Genomic DNA, 23974 nt, shown 5'->3' with positions numbered 1-23974 from the left:
AGCTTACAAACCACAATGATTCATACTTTCGCGTGACATCACATGTTTTCGCGTCACTTGTTATTCAAGTTATTTCTTGCCACATTCTTCTAACAGTCTAGCTGACGGTTGAACCGTCAGTTGCCCACCTGGTGACTTCCCTAAACTCCCAACGGCTAGTTTCCTTTTGACCTATTATTGTCAAGTCGCTACCTCTTTTCTGTGTCTCAGCACGTTATCTATCTTTATCCTTTTTTTTGTGGTTGCGTGCTGAGCTGTGTGCAAAGCCTATAACTTGCTGTTGCCGGGCAAAGATGCCGTGACCATTTATTCTTACCCATAATGCTATGCTTCTACTAAGTGTGATTTCTAAAAATCCACTTCACACTTGAAGTGGTTAATTCAGGAAACAGGAAGGTTTGCAATAAAATAGAAACAAAGTCAAGTGTATATCTCCTTGTGAGTATTGAGGGAATGTACTTTTAGTGTGGTGGCTTTGTGGTACAAACAGATTTTAAAAATATATAATCTCTGCAGGAAGGATTAATATCTGGGGACCCCGGCACTGATGATGGACGTTTTTACTTCCACTTGGGAGATGCATTGCAGAGAGTGGGTGATCAGGAGGTGAGTATAACTGCAAGTTCCCATTTTATATAAATGGGTTAATAGAATCTATTCATCAAAAACTCAATTCGGATCACAGATGCATTTGGGTGATGCATTTCTACCAAAATATCATCTTAGATACACACTAAAATAATAAAATTGGTTAAAAGTACATGGAAATTCTGCTTAATGAAAGATTGAAAATCCTACTTTCAATATTTTGTTGCAGTAGGCTTTTAGTAAAAATAATTGCCTGGACCTGATTGGGTTAACCTTCCAAGTGAAGTTAAAGCTACACTAAATATATATCTCTAAATTGGATTTTTTTATATTAGCCCTTTTCTATCTCATCCTTTGATATGCTTTCACATTGCTTTTGCTGGCCCCTCTCTTTCTTCCACCTCCAGTGTTGTATACTCAGATATTGCAAAAAAAAAATCTATCATTTTCAATCGATCAAAACCTATGCAGTGTATTCAAACCAGTTTGAGCTAAGTTCTATTTTTAATCAAGGTCACAAATGTCAATTAATAACCTAGCTCCAGATAATGAGACTAGATTAATAATGTTTAATGCAGCAATAGGAAAGCTCATTTTCATGTTGCTGTTGACAGAACAAATTCTCTTTTAAATAGTCAATTTTTGATTGGTTAATTTATCTGGGAAAGTAATCCAGTCTATAATTGGTGAAATAAAAGAATCTTAAAAACATAACTTTGAGTGTTTTGGAATTTTTCAATAGCTTTATATTTAACGCTCTCAGTGCAGTTAGCAGTGAAGGGATTGGTGGTCAATGGGAACAACAGACTTGCTGACAAAATTTCTTAGTATGAATTATGATATAAATTGCTTTATTGGTTCATTTGATCCACAGGCATACAAGTGGTATGAGCTGGGACACAAAAGGGGTCACTTTGCATCAGTGTGGCAGCGTTCACTCTACAATGTGAATGGACTTAAGGCTCAGCCCTGGTGGATGACTAAAGAAACAGGGTATACTGAACTGGTGAAGGTATGTGTATTTTTAATGGCGTACTGTGTTCAGAGTAATCCAGCAACAACAGTTTGCATTTGTATTGTGCCTTTAACATAGGAAAATGTCACAAGGTGTTTCACAGAAGTGTAATCAGACAAATTGACACTGAGCTAAAGAAGGAGATATTAGAAAGGGGGGACGAAAAGCTTGGTCAAAGAGGTAGGTTTTACAGAGAGTCTTAAAGGAGAAGAGGCAGGTGGAGATGTTTAGGTAGGGAATTCCAGAGCTTGGGGCATTGACAGCTGAAGGCACATCTGCCAATGGTGATGCAGAGGGGGCCAAAGTTGGGGGAACACAGCTCTTGGAGGGTTGTAAGGCTGGAGGAGGTTACAGACATAGCAAGGGATCCTCAGTTAGATAGTTGATCTCATGGCCATAAGACATTCAGTAATTGAGCTATTAGACTTTAAGGGTGACATCAGATAGGCAGAGACTATGATCACATATCTAAATTTATTCACAAGATATTTGAAGGACCTCAAATATAACAGCTGTTTGTTTTATAAATGTATATTGTTTCACCTTACCCATGCCCTCTACAGCTTAAATTAATTTTTGTCTTCCTCTTTTGTGATGTACCATTTCCCAAGCAACTGTCATATCTATACCAACCCTTTACTAGGGCAATCCAAAACTAATTCCACTGCCCTGCAGTGTCTCCTGTATATTCCTCTGCTTCAAATACTTATCCAATTTTCCCTAATAAGATGTACTGGTCTCTGCATCAATCATTTCCTGTGGCAAAGTAATCCATATTCCCATAGTTTCTGTAAAGAAACTTTATCCTCTTTCCTCACTCTTAGTGACGATGTTAAATTGATATTTGCTCGTCATTGACACCCCAACCAGAGGAAATAGCCTTTCCCCATTCACTCTATCAAAACTCTTTACAATTTTAAATACTTCTATTAGATCTCCTCTTCGCCTTCTATGCTGCAGTGGAAATAGTCTCAGGGCTCGAATTTCCAAGCCCCTTGGAGGTGGGAGTGGGGGGAAAATTGCAGAATCGGGGGGCACGAACCCTTCCCGCCCCCAACGCGCCTCCATGCCCGTTTCCCAGGAGGCGGATACCCGACCTGTGCTGGGAACCGCCTCCCCGAGGCGGGAAGGGGATTAGTGCCAAATAACTGCCTGTTAACAGGTAGTTAACGGGCAGTTTTTGGCCTAATCCCTATTTTTAGCCCTGAAGTATGGGCTGCCCGACGGCTCCAAACCACGCCAAGTTAGTGAGGCGGACTGTCGGGCTGAAGGGCTTGGAGGGTTCGAGATGTCCGGTGTTTAGATGAGTGATGGGTGCATGAGTGCAGAGGTAAGTGTGTTTGGTGTGTGTAAAGTGTTTAAATAAGTTTTACTTACCTTTACGTACTAATGCAGGCTTCCTTCCTTCAGGTCTCGGGAGTCCCTCATCTCACCAGCACAGAAAGCAGAATGGCCGCGAGCTGTCAAAAGTTGCAGCATTCAGCTTTCTGTTCTGGAGAGATTTCTAACCGAGTCTGTGGAGAAGGACTCAAGTTAGAAGTCAGATTGTCAGTGTTTGACAGCTTCACAGAGCTGTCAAACGCTGATATTTCATCTGTCAAAAACTCTTGACAGATGAAATGTCAATCCCTGACGTCACCTGTAACCGGGTGTCCCTTAATTGGCCTGCAGCGGGCTCAACAAAGTCAATCAAGGGAAAATCACGTGAGTTGGCCACAAGTCGATGGAGGCGGGACTACAACCCAAAAAGTGGGAGTCCCGCCTCCATCACGTCCCCATTGACAAAATCCAGTCCTTAGTATCTTGCATCGCTTGTCATAACTACAATGTCCTAACCCTGCCATTATCCTGGTGAATCTGTGTTCTGCACCCTGAGACTTTCATGTCCTTTCTTTAACTGGTCTATTCAATGCCTTGTACAATTTATCATTACTTCACTCTTGTTTTCTGTGCCCCTATATATAAAACGCAAAATGCTGTTGGCCTTGTTCATGGCTTTATCTACCTGCACTCTCACTTTCAGGAAGTTATATATTTGAATGCCTCGACCTCTGTGTTCATCCACATTCTTCAGCGTCGTTCCATTGAATGTATACTCGCTTTTCTTGTTTTTCCTCTAGGCATATTACCTCACACTTAACCGCATTCAGTTGCATCTGACACCTGTCTTCCCATTCTGCCAAATTATTCTCGTTGTTTGCCAAACCTCCGACATTTAGAAACATAGAAGATAGGAGCAGGAGTAGACCATTCGGCCCCTCGAGCCTGCTCCGCCATTCAATGCGATCATGGCTGATCATCCAAATTCAGTACCCTGTCCCTGCTTTCTCCCCAGATCCCTTGATCCCCTTAGCCTTAAGAAATATATCTAACTCCTTCTTGAACATATTTAATGAATTGGCCTCAACTGTCTTCTGTGGTAGAGAATTCCACAGGTTCACCACTCTCTGGGTGAAGAAATTCCTCCTCATCTCAGTCCTAAATGGCTTACCCCTTATCCTTAGACTGTGACCCCTGGTTCTGGACTCCCCTGCCATCGGGAACATCCTTCCTGCATCTAGTCTGTCTAGTCCTGTTAGAATTTTATAAGTTTCAATGAAATCCCCTCTCATTCTTCTAAATTCCAGCGAATATAAGCCAAATCGACCCAATCTCTCTTCATACGTCATTCCTACCATCCCAGGTATCAGTCTGGTGAATCTTCGCTGCACTCCCTCCATGGCAAGAACATCCTTCCTCAGATAAGGCGACCAAAACGGCACACAATACTCAAGGTGTGGTCTCACCAAGGCCCTGTACAACTGCAGCAAGACATCCTTGCTCCTGTACTTGAAACCTCTCGCTATGAAGGCCAGCATACCATTTGCCTTCTTAACCGCCTGCTGCACCTGCATGCTTACCTTCAGCGACTGGTGCACAAGGACACCCAGGTCTTGTTCCACTTCCCCTTCTCCCAATCTATTGCCGTTCAGATAATCTGCCTTCCTGTTTTTGCCACCAAAGTGGATAACCTCGCATTTATCCACGTTGTACTGCATCTGCCATGCATCTGCCCAATCGCCCAACCTGTCCAAATCGTACTGGAGTTTCTCTGCATTCTCTTCACAGCACACACGCTCACCCAGCTTTGTGTCATCTGCAAACTTGGAGATATTACATCTAGTTCCCTCGTCTAGATCATTAATATATAATGTGAATAACTGGGGTCCTAGCACTGATCCCTGTGGTACCCCACTAGTCACTGCCTTCCACTCGGGGAAAAAAACTTGTTTATTCCAACTCTTTGCTTCCTGTCTGCCAACCAGTTTTCTATCCAAGTCAGTACCTTACCCCCAATCCCATGTGCTTTAACTTTGCATGCTAATCTCTTATGCGGGACCTTATCGAAAGCCTTCTGAAAGTCCAAATACACCACATCCACTGGTTCTCCCTTATCTATTCTACCAGTTATATCCTCAAAAAAATTCCAGTAGATTAGTCAAGCATGATTTACCTTTTGTAAATCCATGTTGACTTTGTCCGATCCTGTCACTGTTTTCCAAGTGCTCTGCTATTACATCTTTTATAATAGACTCTAGCATTTTCCCCACTACCGATGTCAGGCTTACTGGTCTATAATTCCCCGTTTTCTCTCTACCACCTTTCTTGAATAATGGGGTAACATTAGCTACCCTCCAATCCATGGGAACTGTTCCAGAGTCTATAGAATTTTGGAAGATGACCAGCAATGCATCTACTATTTCCAGCGCCACTTCCTTAAGTACCCTAGAATGTAGATTATCAGGCCCTGGGGATTTATCGGCCTTCAATCCCATCAATTTCCCTAACACCATTTCCCTACAAATACTGATTTCATTCAATTCCTCCCTCTCATTAGACCCTATGTTCCCCGACATCTCTGGGAGGTTATTTGTGTCCTCCTTTGTGAAGACAGAACCAAAGTATGTATTTAATTGGTCAGCCATTTCTTTGTTCCCCATTATAAATTCCCCTGATTCTGACTGCAAGGGACCTACGCTTGACTTTACCAATCTTTTTCTCTTCACATATCTATAGAAGCTTTTACAGTCAGTTTTTATGTTCCCTGCAAGCTTACTCTCATACTATATTTTCCTCCTCAATTAACCCCTTTGTCCTCCTTTGCTGAATCCTAAACTGCTCCCAATCCTCAAGTTTGCTGCTTTTTCTGGCCAATTTATATGTCCTCTTCTTGGATCTTATGCTACCCCTAAGTTCCCATGTTAGCCAATGTTGAGTCACCTTTTTTGTTTTATTTTTATGCCAAACAGGGATGAACAAATTCTGTAGTTCATCCATGCGATCTTTAAATGTTTGCCATTGCCTATTCACCGTCAACCCTTTAAGTAACATTCCCCAATCCATCCTAGCCAACTCGCGCCTCAAACCATCGTAGTTCCTTTATTTAAATTCAGTACCCAAGTCTCTGAATCAACTACTTCACTCTCCACCTTAATGAAGAATTCTATCATATCGCACAACAAGATTGCTAATTAATCCTTTCTCATTACATAATACCCAGTCTAAGATGGCCTGAACTCTAGTTGGTTCCTCAACATATTGGTCCAGGAAACCATCCCGTATACACTCTAGGAATTCCTCTTCCACAGTATTGTTACTAATTTGGTTAGACCAATCTATATGTAGATTAAAGTCACCCATGATAACTGCTGTGCCCTTATTGCACGCAGCTCTAATTTCCCGTTTAATGCCATCCCCAACCTCAGCATTACTGTTTGGGGGTCTGAATACAACTCCCACTAACGTTTTCTGCCCCATGGTATTTCTCAGCTCTACCCATACAGATTCCACATCATCAGAGCTAATATCCTTCCTTACTATTGTGTTAATCTCTTCTTTAACCAGCAATGCTACCCAACCGCCTTTTCCTTTTTACCTGTCCTTCCTGAATATTGAATACCCCTGGATGTTGAATTCTTAGCCTTGGTCAACCTGGAGCCATGTCTCAGTAATCCCAATTATATCATATCCATTTACATCTATTTGTGCAGCTAATTCATCCACCTTATTACGAATGCTCCTCGCATTAAGACACAAAGCCTTCAGGCTTTTTTGTTTAACACTCTTAGACCTTTTAGAATTATTATTTACTGCGGCCATGTTTGATTTACACCCTTGATTTCTCTGCCTTCCACTTTTGCTTTTCTCCTTCCTGTCTTTTGCTTCTATCCTTGCTTCCCTTTCCTCTGTCTCCCTGCACAGGTTCCCAACCCCCTGCCATTTTAGTTTAAACCCTCTCCAACAGCACTAGCAAACACTCCCCCTAGGATATCGGTCCCAGTCTTGCCCAAGTGCAAACCGTCCAGTTTGTACTGGTCCCACCTCCCCCAGAACCGGTTCCAATGTCCCAGGAATTTGAATCCCTCCCCCTTGCACCATTCTTCTAGCTACGTATTCATCTGAAATATCCTTCTATTTCTGCTCTGACTAGCACGTGGCACTGGTAGCAAGCCTCAGATTACTGTCTTTGAGGTCCTATTTTTTAATTTACCTCCTAACTCCCTATATTCAGCTTTTAGGACCTCATCCCATTTTTTACCTATCTCGTTGGTACCTATATGCACCACGACAACTGGCTGTTCACCCTCCCCTTCCAGAATGCCCTGCAGCCGCTCTGAGACATCCTTCACCCTTGCACCAGGGAGGCAACATACCATCCTGGAGTCTCGTTTGCAGCCTCGGAAATGCCTATCCATTCCCCTTACAATAGAATCCCCTATCACTATAGCAATCCCACACTTTTTCCTCCCGTCCTGTGCAGCAGAACCACCCATGGTGCCAGGAAGTTGGTTGCTGCTGCCTTCCCCCGATAAGCCATCCTCCCCAACAATATCCAAAGTGGTATATCTGTTAGAGAGGGGGATGGCCACAGGGGACCCCTGCACTACCTGCCTGTGCCTACTACTTTGCCTGGCGGTCACCCATTCCTTTCCTGCCTGTGCAGCCTTTACCTGCGGTGTGACTAACTGATTAAACGTGATATCCACGACGTCCTCAGCATCATGAATGTTCCAGTGTGTATCCATTCACAGCTCCAGCACCGCAATGCGGTCTTCCAGTAGCTGCAGCTGGATACACTTCCCGCACACATGGTCATCGGGGACACAGGAAGTGTCCCTGATTTCCCACATAGTGCAGGAGGAGCATGCCACAGGGCCGAGCTTTGCTGCCATGAGTTACCCTTTAATTAATTTAAACTAAGTAAATACCACCAATTATACTACAATTAAATGATATACTCAAGGGCCCTTGTTTCCTCGCACTCCCCGCTGCACAACAGAGACCTTAGAAACTATAACCACAAAATTTTGACCTTCTAAACTTTATAAACTATGAACCTTAACTGTCAAACTATAGAGTGGTATAAATACTCACCCAACCAGCGGCTTCCTCCTGCCCGCATCGCGTTTTGAATCGTGACATGGCTCTGGAACGCCGCCGCCGGTCTGCGAGATTGGTAAGCCTGTGAAAAAAAGCCCGTGAAAGTGAGTTTAAATACTCACTGAACCTCCGCTCTCACCGCTCCCGACAATGGCCTGTGGAAAAAAAGCCCGGGTCATATGCACATTTTAAGATCGTGTTCCCTATACCCAAGTCCAAATTATTTATATATACTGAGAACAGAGGTGAACCTGTTACTGACTCCTTGAAATTACACTTCCAACCCTTCTCCAGTCCAACTCCCATTCATCTTGATGCTTTGCTTCCTGTCAGCCAATGTTCTATCCATCCAGCTACATTTCCTGTTATACCATGGGCCTGAACTTATCTAACAAGCCTCTTGTGGGACACTTTATTGAACGCTTTCTGGAGATCGCTATGCACTATATAGAAATTACAATGGAGAAACAGACCATTCAGCCCAACCAGTTGGTATCGGCTTTTACCCTCTCTGCATTCCTACTCTCTATTCATTAGTCAGTTCTTCAAGGAACTCTATTAAATTTGTTAAATATGACTTTCCTTTCACAAATCCATGCTGAAAGTCCTTGATTACAACAGTGACTAACTTCAAAAGTAATTAATTGGTTGCGAAGTGCTTTGGAAGCCCTGAGGTTGTGAAAGGTGCTATACAAATGCAGGTTTGTTTTCCTTTCTTCTTTCCTGATTAGCTCATGCATTTCTAAATACTTACTTTTGGTTTTGGATTCTAAGAGCTTGCCCACAAATGACATTAGACTAATTGATTTATAATTACCTGGTTTCCTTCTTTCCCTTCTTAAAACAAAGGTGTGTTACATTAGTTACTCTTTGGTCCAATGGCACAATTTGCTTATTTAATGAGGATTGAAAAATTATGGTCAGAGCCTCTACTATTTTCTGACTTATTTCAACTACCTAGGGTGCATGTTATCAGGGACTTATCTACCCTGAATCCTGCTAATTATTTTAGAACCAATTTCTTTTTTTACAGTTACCTCTACCAATTGTTCCATATCCTCCCCAAGTATATTTGCATTTTCACTTCCATCATTTGTAAAAACAAATCCAAAATATTTATTAATCCCACTATACCTTCATCCTCCAGAATTGGACTCGCTCCTTCATTCCTGAGCAGTTCTACCCTCTAACTTATTATACTTTTTATAAACTTGATTTCCTTTTATATTATTTGCTACTCTTTTATCATATTCCCTGTTAGCCCTTCTAATCTTTTTCACCTTCATACTACATTTTCTATGTTCCAAATTGCTAGTTCTAACTTTATCTTGCATCTCCTTTTCAAGTTTCAATTTAGTTTTAGCCTTTCTATTTATTTACAGATCTCTGTAGTTTGATGCAACCCCTTTTCATCTTGTAGGAATATATTTATTTTGTACTCTATCCATCTCATGCTTGAAAATTTCCCATTGCTGATCTGTCAATCTGTATGCTGACTTTTCTGTCCAGTTAATTTGTGTCAGATCCCTTTTTATTTCCTATGAATCCTGTGATTTTATTGGTTTCATGTTAGTGCTGTACATTATACTAAGGCACCATAGTAGATCTTCCAGACACTGACCAGATGTGGGCAACTCCGCTTTATTGAGGGCCGAAATTTCCGATTGGAGGCGTACCTCCGGAGCAAGCCTCCGACCCGGCTTAAAAAAAAATCCGCACCTACCTTCAGGCTGTCAGGCTTCGGAGACTTAAAGTCCTGGGCCTGCAGGCATATGCCTGCGTAAAGGCCCAGGGACGCAGGTGGTTCGGAAACGCCCCTGGGATCACGTGGGCCAGGTCCTCCAATCCGAAAGGAGGATTCCTAATATTCTTATAGGGATTCCATTTACGAATGGAACCCCCATCAGCATATGAGGAATCCCCAAATAATTAAATAATTTATACAACTGGAATAAAAATAAATGTTCCCATTTTCACAATTAATTAAAAGTCCCTTCAATAAAACATTTACAATAAAAATTTAATTTTTTGAAAAATAATTTGAAACATTAATCCAGGTCAAAATTTACATAAACTAATTTAAAATGTTTGTGCTTGATTTTTTAATAATGTAAGATTTATATTAACCCTTACATTAGTGAAAGTAGGCCTTATGCCTGCTTTTACCAAGCGTAAGGGTTTCAGGACATTTGCTGGGCAGTAGTTGGGCAAATAGCTCAACTCTGCGCCAGCGAAAGTGATTTTTGGGTTGGTTCATATGATCTGTCGAGGCGAACCTTGACGGATCGCAAGTTCTGGGTTTTCGCACGATTGCAGCGCATGCAGAAACCTGGAATTTACGGGGCCTTTTACAAGGCTTACGCAGTCATGGGGAATGCAAAATCCGGGCCTAGCTTTTCATTTTCATGTTGTGAAAGAAGTATTGCTGATAATTACCTTAACCCTTGAAAGGGAATTGTTCTGTTGTGAGATCCTAAGGCCAATATCTAAATTCTAGTAAATTTTTTCTTTGTTGTAGACTCTCGAGAGGAATTGGAAGTTAATCCGCGATGAGGGTCTGGCTGTTATGGACAAAGAAAAGGGTTTTTTCTTGCCTGAAGATGAAAACTTAAGAGAAAAAGGAGACTGGGGCCAGTTTACAATTTGGCAGCAAGGTAATACCTAATTGTGAGGACATTACAGTTAGAGATGCATGATGTTACAATATTTTGATTATCTCTGTCAATATATTGTGATGTGTAAAGCCCATGATAAATGTGATCACTTTTTCTGATTGGAAGTAAACCACAATGACCCTGGTAAATCAGTGCAAAAAATGGTTTAGGCTGCTGTAGCAAAACCTTTGATGACCTGGACATGGAAAATTGCATTCTGCAATAAATGACATTAAGGCAAGAAAGTGATATGCAGGCCATTGAATTGATATTTTTCGGTGTGGAGCTATCAAGCTGCCTAGCAATGCACCATAGCAACAATACATGTCTGACACCATCCTCTGAATTCATCAGTTGCCATGTTGGTTAAGTAAATTAATAGTTGAAAATACTATTTTGCTCGAAGTGCTTGAGCATCACAATGCTATTGTAGTATTAATGGAATATGTAGATAATATCTATGAAATTGGTAAATATTCCATGATGCCACACATCCCTGTGTCTCCTATGTTTTATGTGCTTGGATCATTGGTTCTGCAATACAGGAAATATTCAATCAGTACTACTTCCATATTTTTTTTTAACTTGTACCATCAGGCAGCAATATTGCGTTGTCTGAGCGTACAGATTGTGAGTGATTTAACAAGTGCTGTCCCTAGCCCATTCGAGCTGTTGATAATGCATATAGTTGTTTCATTAGGCCTGATATTTTGCCAGCAGGTGCCTAACAAAAATAAACTATTGCTTTCTTAAATGATACAATTGCAGACAGCTTTGGGTGAATGAAATTTGGATGCTACAATATGCTCACATTTCATTTTATGAATCCCTGGACAGATATTGCTTGTAAAGTGTCTGTTATTATCTTGCTTTCTACCATCAATTGTTTTTTTTTCCTGTAAGCTGTAGGTAAAGATCTGGGCAAATTCTCATGAACAATACAGCAAAAGGTGGAATGTTTTCAATTTTCATTTTAATCCAGCAGTTTTCTCTCTCCATGCCCTCAAAGCATTAACTCCTCGCTGGAGGTACAGTTCCATAGAAACATAGAAGATAGGAGCAGGAGTAGGCCATTCGGCCCCTCGAGCCTCTTCTGCAATTGAATGAGATCATGGCTGATCATCCAAATTCAGTACCCTGTCCCTGCTTTCTCCCCATATCCCTTGATCCCTTTAGCCTTAAGAAATATGTCTAACTCCTTCTTGAATATATTTAATGAATTGGTCTCAACTGCCTTCTGTGGTAGAGAATTCCACAGGTCCACCACTCTGGGTGAAGAAATTTCTCCTCATCTCAGTCCTAAATGGCTTACCCCTTATCCTTAGACTGTGACCCCTGGTTCTGGACTCCCCTGCCATTGGGAACATCCTTCCTGCAGCTAGTCTGTCTAGTCCTGTTAGAATTTTATAAGTTTCAATGAGATCCCCTCTCATTTTTCTAAACTCTAGCGAATACAAGACCAATCGACCCAATCGCTCTTCATACATCATTCCTGCCATCCCAGGTATCAGTCTGGTGAATCTTCACTGCACTCCCTCCATGGCAAGAACATCCTTCCTCAGATAAGGCGACCAAAACGGCACACAATACTCAAGGTGTGGTCTCACCAAGGCCCTGTACAACTGCAGCAAGACATCCTAGCTCCTGTACTCGAATCCTCTCACTCTGAAGCCCAACATACCATTTGCCGCCTTAACCGCCTGCTGCACCTGCATGCTTACCTTCAGCGATTGGTGCACAAGGATACCCAGGTCTCGTTGCACTTCCCCTTTTCCCAATCTATTGCTATTCAGATAATCTGCCTTCCTGCTTTTGCCACCACAGTCCATAACCTCGCATTTATCCACATTATACTGCATCTGCCCAATCACCCAACCTGTCCAAATCATACTGGAGTTTCTCTGCATCCTCCTCGCAGCACACACGCCCACCCAGCTTTGTGTCGTCTGCAAACTTGGCGATATTGCATCTAGTTCCCCCGTCTAGATCATTAATATATAATGTGAATAACTGGGGTCCTAGCACCGATCCCTGCGGTACCCCTCTAGTCACTGCCTGCCACTCGGAAAAAGACCCATTTATTCCAACTCTTTGCTTCCAGTTCTCTATCCAAGTCAGTACCTGATGCGCCATCAATTACTCAAAAGACTGAAGTTGAGCGAGTAACAATCAGGCTTTTATTAACTAAAGAATGAAGGTCTTGTCTCGAGTGGTCGACCCGTCCAGAATACTAAGGGACTGGGAGGTAGTCACTTATATACCTGGAATAGTGGGAGGAGTCAGCCGAGGCATGTCCAGACCTGTACCTAGTGGAATACACATACAGACACAGACAGGTATGACAGTGGTTTACCACATTCACCCCTTGTTTAAAAATGAGTCCGGCGGGGTGAAGTGTATTTAAAAGTTCGTGTATTGGAGTCTCTCCGGTGGTCTTGTCTGCCGCTGTGATCGACGTGGCGACGGCAGGGGTGGTGGAGCTTCCGGCATCGCGTCCCGTGTAGGCTGGGGCCCTGGAGTGTAGTCCTCGTGGGTGACGGTCCAAGGCGAGCCGGCTGCTGGGGTTGGATATCGGGTCGTGGGGGGGGGTGGTAATGGGTAGTGGGTTACAGCGGTCCCCGAGGGTGCGAGGTCTCGTATGGAGACTGTGTCCTCCCGCCCGTCCGGGTACGCAATGTAAGCGTACTGGGGGTTGGCGTGGAGGAGGTCGACCCTCTCGACCAGGGGGTCCGTTTTATTGGCCCTCACGTGTCTTCTCAGTAGTACCGGCCCTGGGGACGTCAGCCATGGCGGTAACGATGTCCCCGATGTGGACTTCCTTGGGAAGACAAACATTTTCTCGTGAGGGGTGGCATTGGTGGCAGTGCAGAGAAGTGACCGAATCGAGTGGAGCGCATCGGGGAGCACCTCCTGCCAGCGGGAGGTCGGAAGGCCCCTAGACTTTAAGGCTAGTAGGGCAGCCTTCCAAACAGTTGCATTCTCTCTTTCCACCTGTCCGTTCCCCCGGGGGTTGTAACTGGTGGTCCTGCTTGTGGCTATACCCCTAGCGAGCAGGTACTGGCGGAGTTCGTCGCTCATAAACGATGAGCCCCGGTCGCTATGGATATAGCTGGGGAAACCGAACAGGGTGAAGAGGCTGTTCAGACATTTAATGACCGTGGCACTGGTCATGTCCGGGCAGGGGATAGCGAACGGGAACCGGGAGTACTCGTCAATGATGTTGAGGAAGTACACATTGCGGTCGGAGGAGGGGAGAGGCCCTTTAAAATCGACGCTCAGGCGTTCGAAAGGGCGAGTGGCTTTTATCAGGTGGGCTCTGTCTGGTCTATAAAAGTGCGGTTTGCACTCAGCGCAGACTTGGCAGTTCTTGGTCATGGTCCTGACCTCCTCAATGGAGTAAGGCAGGTTGCGGGCCTTGATGAAGTGGAAGAACCTGGTGACCCCCGGGTGGCAGAGGTCATTGTGGAGGGCCCTCAGCCTATCGATCTGCGCGCTGGCGCAGGTGCCACGCGATAGGGCATCTGGGGGTTCATTGAGCTTCCCAGGCCGGTACAAGATCTCGTAATTGTAGGTGGAAAGTTCGATTCTCCACCTCAAGATCTTGTCATTTTTGATTTTGCCCCTCTGCTTGTTGTTGAACATAAAAGCAACTGAACGCTGGTCAGTGAGCAGGGTAAATCGTTTTCCGGCCAGGTAGTGCCTCCAATGACGCACAGCCTCCACGATAGCCTGGGCCTCCTTCTCGACCGCGGAGTGTCTGGTCTCCGGGCCCTGGAGGGTTCGTGAGAAGAATGCCACAGGTCTCCCCGCCTGATTAAGGGTGGCGGCCAGAGCGAAGTCGGACGCATCGCTTTCCACCTGGAAGGGGATGGATTCGTCCACTGCGTGCATGGTGGCTTTGGCAATGTCTTCCTTGATACGGTGGAAGGCTAAGCGGGCCTCTGCCGTCACGGGAAAAGAGGTGGACTTGATCAGCGGACGGGCTTTGTCTGCATAGTAGGGGACCCACTGAGCGTAGTAGGAAAAAAACCCTAGGCACCTCTTCAGAGCTTTTAGGCAGTGGGGCAGTGGGAGTTCCATAAGGGGACGCATCCGGTCCGGGTCGGGACCGATGACCCCGTGTTCTACAACACAGCCAAGGATGGCGAGGCGGTCTGTGCGGAATATGCACTTCTCCTTGTTATATGTCAGGTTCAGGAGTTGGGCGGTGCGGAGGAATTTCTCGAGGTTTGCGTCATGGTCCTGCAAGTCATGGCCGCAGATGGTCACATTATCTAGGTAAGGGAAAGTGGCCTGCAGCTCGTTTTGATCGACCATCCGGTCCATCTCCCTTTGGAAGACGGAGACCCCGTTGGTAACGCCGAAGGGAACCCTAAGGAAGTGATAGAGGCGGCCGTTTGCCTCAAAAGCAGTATACTGGCGGTCTTCAGGGCTGATGGGGAGCTGGTGGTACGCTGATTTCAGGTCAATGGTCGAAAAGACGCGGTACTGCGCGATCTGGTTGACCATGTCAGCTATGCGGGGGAGTGGGTAGGCGTCCAGCAGGGTGTAGCGGTTTATTGTTTGGCTGTAGTCGATGACCAGGCGTTGTTTCTCGCCGGTCTTAACGACCACAACCTGGGCTCGCCAGGGGCTGGAGCTGCCCTCAATAATCCCCTCCTTCAGGAGCCGTTCCACTTCGGTTTTGATGAAAACCCTGTCCCCGGCACTGTATCGCCTGCTCTTTGTGGCGATGGGCTTACAGTCGGGGGTGAGGTTAGCAAACAGTGGGGGGGGTGGGACTCTGAGTGTGGAGAGGTTGCATCTAGTGCGCGGCGGGCAATTTGGAGGCTGCTGGCTGCGGACTGTGAGTGGGGGGAGGGGGCCACCGTACGCCATCGTAACGCTTTTGAGGTGGCACTGGAAATCCAACCCCAGTAGAACGGCAGCGCAGAGGTCGGGCAGGACCAGGAGTTTAAAATTATTGAACACAGTCCCGTCTACTACTAGTGTCACCACGCAGTAGCCGCCAATGTCCGCTGACTGGGACTCGGAGGCCATAGAAATCCGCTGGTGCGCAGGCAGGACTGGGAGAGAGCAACGCCGCACCGTGTCGGGGTGGATGAAGCTCTCTGTGCTCCCGGAGTCAAAAAGGCAGTTTATTGCATGGCCGTTTACCTTAACGTCCATTTTGGACCGAGCTAGCTGGTGCGGTCTCGTTTGGTCCAGCGTCACAGAGGCCAGCGTAGGGGTCGGTGTGTCGCTGCGAGTATCAGATGGGGGGGGGTTGGCGGTCTGCTGCGTCCTGGCTGGTGTCCAAGATGGCGGCGCCCATGATTCCCATGTGGCTGGAGTCGTCCAAGATGGCTGCTGCTGCGGTGGTTCGCACATGGCTGGGGAGGCCCAAGATGGCGGCTCGCACAGCCCACACGCGGCGCTGCTGGCGTTCGGGGTGGCTTTGGCCTTGCAGACGCTGGCGTAGTGTCCCTTTTTCCCGCAGCCCGAGCAGGTTGCATTCTTCGCCGGGCAGCGCGCTCTGGGGTGTTTGGCCTGGCCACAGAAGTAGCATTTCTGGCCTTGGGATACTGCTGTCTGGCTTTGGGACACTGCTGCGGTAGTTGGGCCGTTGTTGGGCTGTGGCTGGGGTGGCACGGTGCTATGGGGCTGTCCTACCGTGTCCCAGGTTGTCGTTCCCCGCGGCGTCCACGGTGCAGAGGAGTAGGCATCCATGCCCCGGAAGGCTGCGTCCAGCGTTAGTGCGATGTCGGAGGCTTTGTCGAGGGTGAGGTCACTCTGCTCCAGCAGTCGCTGTCGGGTGTAGTTGGACCTGTGGCCCGCTACGAAGGCATCCCGGATCAGTTCCTCCGTGTACTTAGTGGGCGTTACCGCCTTACACCCACAGGCCCGGCCAAGCACAGACAGTGCTTGGAGGTATTCCTCAGTCGATTCCCCAGGTTGTTGCTTGCGACTCCCCAGAAGGTGCCTAGCGTATACTTCGTTCACAGGGCGCGTGTACTGGGTCTTGAGGAGCTGGAGGGCGGCTGTGTACGAGGTCGCGTCCCGGATGACTGAGTACACTCGGTGGTTCACCTTGGAGATCAGGACAGACAGTTTGTCCGCATCCGTTTCGACCGCAGTGGAGGCAGTCAGGAATGTCTCGAAGCACGTGAGCCAGTGAGCAAACTTGGTGGAAGCGTCCGCTTCCCGACTGTCCAGGTCCAGGCATGCTGGTGTGAGGATCTTCTCCATTATAAAAAATTTAGTTAATAAAATTGATGCGCCATCAATTACTCAAAAGACTGAAGTTGAGCGAGTAACAATCAGGCTTTTATTAACTAAAGAATGAAGGTCTTGTCTCGAGTGGTCGACCCGTCCAGAATACTAAGGGACTGGGAGGTAGTCACTTATATACCTGGAATAGTGGGAGGAGTCAGCCGAGGCATGTCCAGACCTGTACCTAGTGGAATACACATACAGACACAGACAGGTATGACAGTGGTTTACCACAGTACCTTACCCCCAATCCCATGTGCTTTAACTTTGCACGCTAATCTATTATGCGGGACCTTATCGAAAGCCTTCTGAAAGTCCAAATACACCACATCCACTGGTTCTCCATTATCTATTCTACCAGTTACATCCTCAAAAAATTCCAGTAGATTAGTCAAGCATGATTTACCTTTTGTAAATCCATGTTGACTTTCTCCGATCCTGTCAGTGTTTTCCAAGTGCTCTGTTATTACATCTTTTTAATGGACTCTAGCATTTTTCCCACTACCGATGTCAGGCTTACCGGTCTATAATTCCCCGTTTTCTTTCGACCACCTTTTTTAAATAGTGGGGTTACATTAGCTACCCTCCAATCCATGGGAACTGTTCCAGAGTCTATAGAATTTTGAAAGATAACCAGCAATGCATCTACTATTTCTAGGGCCAGTTCCTTAAGTACCCTAGGATGTAGATTATCAGGCCCTGGGGATTTATCGGCTTTCAATCCCGTCAATTTCCCTAACACCATTTCCCTACAAATACTGATTTCATTCAGTTCCTACCTCTCATTAGACCCTGTGGCCTAGAAATTCGGTTGGTAGCGCCAGCGAGTAGCGCCTAAAGAGCCCGAGAATTGGGGCGTTACCCAATGTTCGGGCGGGCGCAGTGAATATTGCGCCACCTCCCATATTGAGTATTGTTTTAGCACCGGCGCTAACTCTTTGCACGCGCCCGCGGGCGCAGGCAGATCATGATGTAATTTCAGTGTGCAACGCCTTTTTGGCGCCCCGGACCGGATATTGGGTGGCGCCCGGAACCTTTGCGCCTAACGCTGTTAGTGACAGTTCAATGGAACGCTACCAGGCCCTTCTCGTAGTCGGGGGTCGCTATTTAAAGGGGACAGCTCTAGTATAAAAGCTGCAGCCACTTGGCCTGTTCATTGTGATCGTTGCTGGAGAGCTACTGTGGAGCAGATTTTTTGGAATTTAGTCTTAGAATACTTGGGACCTTCAAACCTGTCCGGAGCAGCTGGAGCGCTACACCTAACAGCGTTTGGACTGACTGGCATCGGTATGGGAGCTGCTTTGGATGACAACGTCCTCATGGCCGGACACTGTGAAGGGGCAGAGAGACGGCGGGAGAGAGCGCCGGGATTGGCCAGAAGGAGGAGGGACAATGGAGGTCGGCCAATCCGAGGGAACGCTGCGAGGGTATTCAGGCAGCAGGTCTCATACCTTGCAATGTCAGAGGAGCAGTGTGTGCGAAGGCTCCGATTCAGGAAGGAGGTTGTAACTGAGCTGTGCCACCTGCTTGCTCAGGATCTGCAGCCGCGTCTACGGTGCAGGACCTCTCTGTCGGTGTCTGTTAAAGTGATTTGCCCTCAATTTCTATGCCACCGGATCCTTTCAGGCAGCCACTGGGGACATTGCGAATATCTCTCAGTTTGCAGTCCATTGTTGCATCCGGCAAGTTACAGCTGCCCTTTATAGACGAAGGCGTCAATTCATCAACTTCCCTCTGAGCCTGGAGAAGCAGGCGGAGTGCGCGCAGGGCTTCGCTGCTATTGCGGACTTCCCCATGGTGCAGGGGGCGATTGATTGCACACACGTGGCTTTACGGGCACCATTGCTCAATCCTGAGGACTTCCGCAACCGCAAGGGGTTCCACTCCCTCAATGTGCAGCTGCTCTGTGACCACCGCCAAATGATCATGGCAGTCAACGTCCAATTCCCAGGGAGCAGCCACGATGCCTTCATCCTGCGGCAGACCTCAGTTTGTGACCTTTTTGAGGGGCCGGCTCGCCCATGAGGCTGGTTTCTTGGGGACAAGGGCTATCCTCTCTGCCCATGGCTCATGACACCACTCCGTTTGGCCGCCACCCCAGCAGAAGAGCTGTACAACAGCAGCCATCAGGCGACCAGGAACATTGTAGAGCACACTACTGGTGTGCTCAAACAGCGTTTCCGCTGTCTGGACCATTCAGGGGGAGCCCTGCAGTACTCGCTGGAGCAAGTGGGTCACATTGTCGTCGTCTGCTGCATGCTCCACAACTTGGCGATTCGACGCACCCAGCCAATGCCAGCTGTCCCTCAAGGTCCAGCAGAGCAGGCGGACGAGGAGGAGGAGGAGGACGAGCAGGCGGCCGAGGAGGAGGAGGAGCATACGGACGAGGAAGAGGAGGAGGAGGAAGATGGGAGGGCTCCTGCAAGTGGAAGGGCCATCCGTCAGAGGCTCATCAGGACTCGGTTCCAGGCCCCTCTGGCGGAATGATGGGTGTTATTCGTCCTGCGCACTGCGGATCTTTGAAAGGCTCTGAAGGCCAGCATGACTGTAAATAGTTACGTGTACCATTGCAAATTAAAACTTTTCTTTATTGTCACAAAAGTCCTTCCTTCCAGCATAACAACGTCATGTCAACAGAAACCATAACTAACAAAATAACAGTTAACTCTTCGGCAAAGCCGCAAAACTAAACAAACCATTTCCAACTATCACAACAGGTGAGGGAATCCTTCAATTTGGCCAAAGAAATGCCTCTGCACCTCCCTCTACTGCTGGCCCCTTGATGGAGAACGACTTCTCTTTCGCGGTCGGCCCCTTCCCTCCCTGCTGCTCCTACGTAATTGAACCCCAGTGGCGGGGTCAAGGCTGGGGGAAGCCTGCTGACTGTGTGGAAGCGCAGAAGCCCCTGAGGGACGGCCTGACCGATCTCTGGTCTTGGAGGGTGCGGATGCAGGCTGCTTGATCTGAGCATGGCTGGAAGCAGTGTGCCCTGCAGGTGGTGGCAGCTGCACTGCAGACGTACCAGCGGTGGCATGAGCAATGGTCACCTGCCGAGAGAGGACACCTGCACCATGGTCAGACGACACACTGGCTCTCTGAGGGGACCGGTTCGGCTCAACCGCCACAATCGCCCGCTCTACTGATTTCTGGCCTTGTATGGTACTGGAAGGGCCCGGGGTGATCCTAGCTGATGCAGATAGGGTGGCTGCAGTGAGAGTTCGCGTTGCCTCAATCTGGGTGTGGACGAGGCCAGCAAGTGACTGCGTGGCAGCAGTGAGGACCTGTGTGGCAGGTGCCAGTGCTTCGGAGAAGCCCTGGGCAGTTCTTTCCATTGCTTCGGACAAGGCCGGAGCAGTCCATTCCACTGCCTCGGACAAGCCCTGGACAGACCTTTCCAGGGATTGTCCGAGGCTCTGAACAGTTCTTTCCATTGCAGCCTCGAAGCCCTGGACAGTCCTCTCCATAGCAGCCTCGAAGCCCTGGACAGTCCTCTCCATTGCTGCCCCGAAGCCCTGGACAGTCCTCTCCATTGTTGCTCCAAAGTCCAACACACTCTTTGCCAGTGTTTCTATCGACTGAGGCATCCTCCCCACTGCAGCCATCAGCTCAGTGTGCCTGAGCCGGGCCTGGGTGCTCATTTCAGCAAGGCTACGCACCTCCTCTGCACTCTGTGCAGCAGTCATCACTCCCTGCCTTGCCCTTCAGGGAGCCGGTGGCCGAACTTGCCTACCCCCACCGCGCTGCTGCATGCCGCTTGTTCTGGCAACTGGCTCATCAGCAGAGCCTCCCCTCCAGGGAACTACTATCCCCAGTCTGCAGATTTGTACGCTCCCCTGAAGTTGGAACGGATGCTCCGGCTTCCTCCTGATCCTCGCCTCCGGAGGCACTGGCACTGGCAGCTTCAGAGTGCAGATCCCGAGTTGGTGATGCAGCACCTGAAAGCAGGGAGGTGGAAGAGTGGCTTTAGCAAAAGGTCAGGTTGGCGGCAAGGCATGCCAGATTGCGGCAAGGCTCTGACATGGCTGCACACTGAGAAAGCATGCTGGCGGGGGGACCAAGTGGAAGGAGACAGCTGAAAAAGGTGAGAGCCTTACCCTCGCTGTCGAGAAGGGGGTCGGCAGCTGCAGTGGTAACAGAACCACTCAGACGTCCTCCAAGAATCTGGTGCACACTCTCCTCGAGACCCGTGAGAGTGACCACTTGTGGAGGTCCGCCACCGGTTCGACGCTGGTCCTTTCGGATCGTCACCAGCTTGGACTGCAGGGGAAAGAAGGGGAAGCTCTGTTACATGATGCCTTGAGAGATCATCTCATGCCCCCCATGGTGCAAGAGACCTTACATGATGCCTTGAGAGAGCATCTCATGCCCCCCATGGTGCAAGAGCCCTTACATGATGCCTTGAGAGATCATCTCATGCCCCCCATGGTGCAAGAGCCCTTACATGATGCCTTGAGTCAAATGTGCATGTGTGTGCCCAGAAAGGGCCATGGGTGCTTGCTGACAGATGGCCATTGGAGCATCATGGCAAGAGGGTGCGCGAAGTCAGGTGCAGATGGAGGGAATCAGAAGTTTGCATAAACAACACTCACCCTAACGACCCGAGTGAGGTCGTTGAATTTCTTCCTGCACTGAACAGGGCTCCTGGCCGCCATGCTGCTGGAGTTGACCCTCTGAGAAACACCCCTCCAAGCTCGGCGGTAACCTTTTGATTCGGCCTCCTGCCATTGTCAGGATACAGAACATCTCAACGGCGCTCCACTGCGGACACCAACTCCTCCAGAGCCTCAGTGCTGAAGCGCTCTGCTCGCTGTCTCACCTTCTCCATCCTGACCACGTTTTCTGCGCCAGAGAAGGAAGAGCGCTGATTCTGAGGCCTACAGGGCGTTGAGTGTGGAAGCTGAGGCTGACTGACCCACCCCTTTAAGAGCCGGTCGGCGCCTGGAAGGCTCGTGGTTATTGGTAATTGAGATCACCTGCGCTGCGCCCGTCCGCGCCGATATTGGGTAGCGCCGGAAGTTTGTCGCCTTAGGAAGCCCGTGCAACGTCTGAATTCGCGCCTCAATCCCCTTTGGGGGCGATGCGACCCAACATCGCGCCAGGCGGCGATAAGTTTCGTCTGGCTATAAACTTTGCGCAGCGCCAGTTCTAACGCCTCAAGCGGGGCTATACCCAGTTTCTAGGCCTATGTTCCCCGACATCTCTAGGAGGTTATTTGTGTCCTGCTTTGTGAAGACAGAACCAAAGTATGTATTTAATTGGGCTGCCATTTCTTAGTTCCCCATTATAAATTCCACTGATTCTGACTGCAAGGAACCTACGCTTGACTTCACCAATCTTTTTCTCTACACATATCTATAGTAGCTTTTACAGTCAGTTTTTATGTTCCCTGCCAGCTTACTCTTATATTCTATTTTCCCCCTCTTAATTAATCCCTTTGTCCTCCTTTACTGAATCCTAAACTGCTCCCAATCCTCAGGTTTGCTGCATTTTCTGACCAATTCCAATTTATATGTCCTCTCCTTGGATCTTATGCGATCCCTAATTTCCCTTGTTAGCCACAGTTGAGTCACCTTTTTTGTTTTATTTTTATGCCAAACGGGGATGAACAAATTCTGTAGTTCATCCATGCGATCTTCAAATGTTTGCCATTGCCTATCCACTGTCAGCCCTTTAAGTAACGTTCCCGAATCCATCCTAGCCAACTCGCACCTCATACCATCGTAGCTTCCTTTATTTAAATTAAGGATCCTAGTCTCTGAGTCAACTACTTCACTCTCCCTCTTAATAAAGAATTCTATCATATTATGATCGCTCCTCCCCAAGGGGCCTCGCACAACAAGATTGTTAATTAATCCTTTCTCATTACATAATACCCAGTGTAAGAGCCATAAAAGCTTAAGAAAATACTTTAAAATATTGGTTAAATAGCATAATACAGTTAATTTACCTGATTGACTTATTGTATTAAGAAACCCCCTATTTTCTTGCTCCAGTAGTATAGTCCGAGACACCCCCTTCATTCTTGCCACAATGGTACAGTCCCTAAGCCACACATGGTATGCAGCCATTTTACAGTTTAAACTCCACGTGGCTGAAGGAGGCAGAAGTTGTGAGGTTTGGAGCAATACAGTTTTTGACCGTGTTCGTTTATACGTGTTTGCTTTGTAATTCCGTTTGTGAAGTGTTATAATAAACAGTTTAAAAGACAAAGCTACGTTTGGGAACGTTTTATTTCGACACGCGTCTACTCGTTGTTAACAGCCCCACAGCTCAGTGGCTGCCTGTTTGGAAACTAAGAAGCGCCACTACATTAGTCAAAAACTTGCTCCCTAAGAAGGAAAGGACGGAATCGTCGGCAAACGTATACATGAATGGTCACGGAGCCAGACGACAATATAAGAAAGCGAAGGTACAGTGACTGTTACTTGCTTTGTTCATTCTATTGAGAAGCTAAATAAGAGCTGCGGGTAAAATGGCCGAGGCCTTACGGAGCCAGGAGCTTCCCCCAGCCAGAAGGATTGCTGGCCAAAAGAGGGAAATAAAGCTCCCCCCAAAGGCAATGGAAGAGAAGTTACATAGAAGCATAGGTGCAAGGAAGGCTAAATTAACTCAGATAACTGGAAAAATGAAGATAATTGATCGTCTCATGGAAGATAATGCTAATATTAAGAAAACTGAAGACATAATGTATTACGATTTCTCCAAGCTGCATGAAGAATTTAATGTACTCAATGAAGATGTATTAGCACTTCTGTCTGAAGAAGAGGGAAACGATGATCAGCACAACTGGTTTGATCTTAAATCAACCAGCATTAAGGACTATATCAAGGCCACAGAACAGTGGATGTTAAAGATTCATCAAGATGCTGATACAGCAGAGAAAGATAAAGTTGACGATGAAGTCGGACCAGACGATAGCATTTCAGAGACTTCCGCCAGACCGAGCAAAAATCGAAAAGAAGGTAGCTCTGTTTCTGGACGCAGGTCAGCCGCTTCTACCACAAGCTCGTCGCGACGCATGAGAGAGGAGGTTGAACGGGCGGCG

The 23974-nt window shown here is 47.3% G+C and overlaps 1 protein-coding gene across 6 annotated transcripts in view; it reads left to right on the top strand.

Moving 5' to 3' along the window:
* The window catches only part of unm_hu7910 (un-named hu7910), a 426260-nt gene that overhangs the window by 312058 nt on the left and 90228 nt on the right, over positions 1–23974 (top strand). For all 6 annotated transcript variants that reach the window (XM_085993023.1, XM_085993021.1, XM_085993025.1 and 3 more), the window contains 3 exons: positions 517–606; positions 1463–1600; positions 10542–10677. In XM_085993023.1, coding sequence (XP_085849149.1) covers positions 517–606; positions 1463–1600; positions 10542–10677 — 364 coding nt within the window. The remainder of the gene's footprint in view (positions 1–516; positions 607–1462; positions 1601–10541; positions 10678–23974) is intronic.

The sequence above is a fragment of the Somniosus microcephalus genome, chromosome 7 (genome assembly GCF_052327205.1).
Source record: "Somniosus microcephalus isolate GS21.2 chromosome 7, FLI_Smic_1.0, whole genome shotgun sequence".
NCBI classification, from domain to species: domain Eukaryota; kingdom Metazoa; phylum Chordata; class Chondrichthyes; order Squaliformes; family Somniosidae; genus Somniosus; species Somniosus microcephalus.
This window is presented reverse-complemented; position numbering and strand designations above follow the sequence as displayed.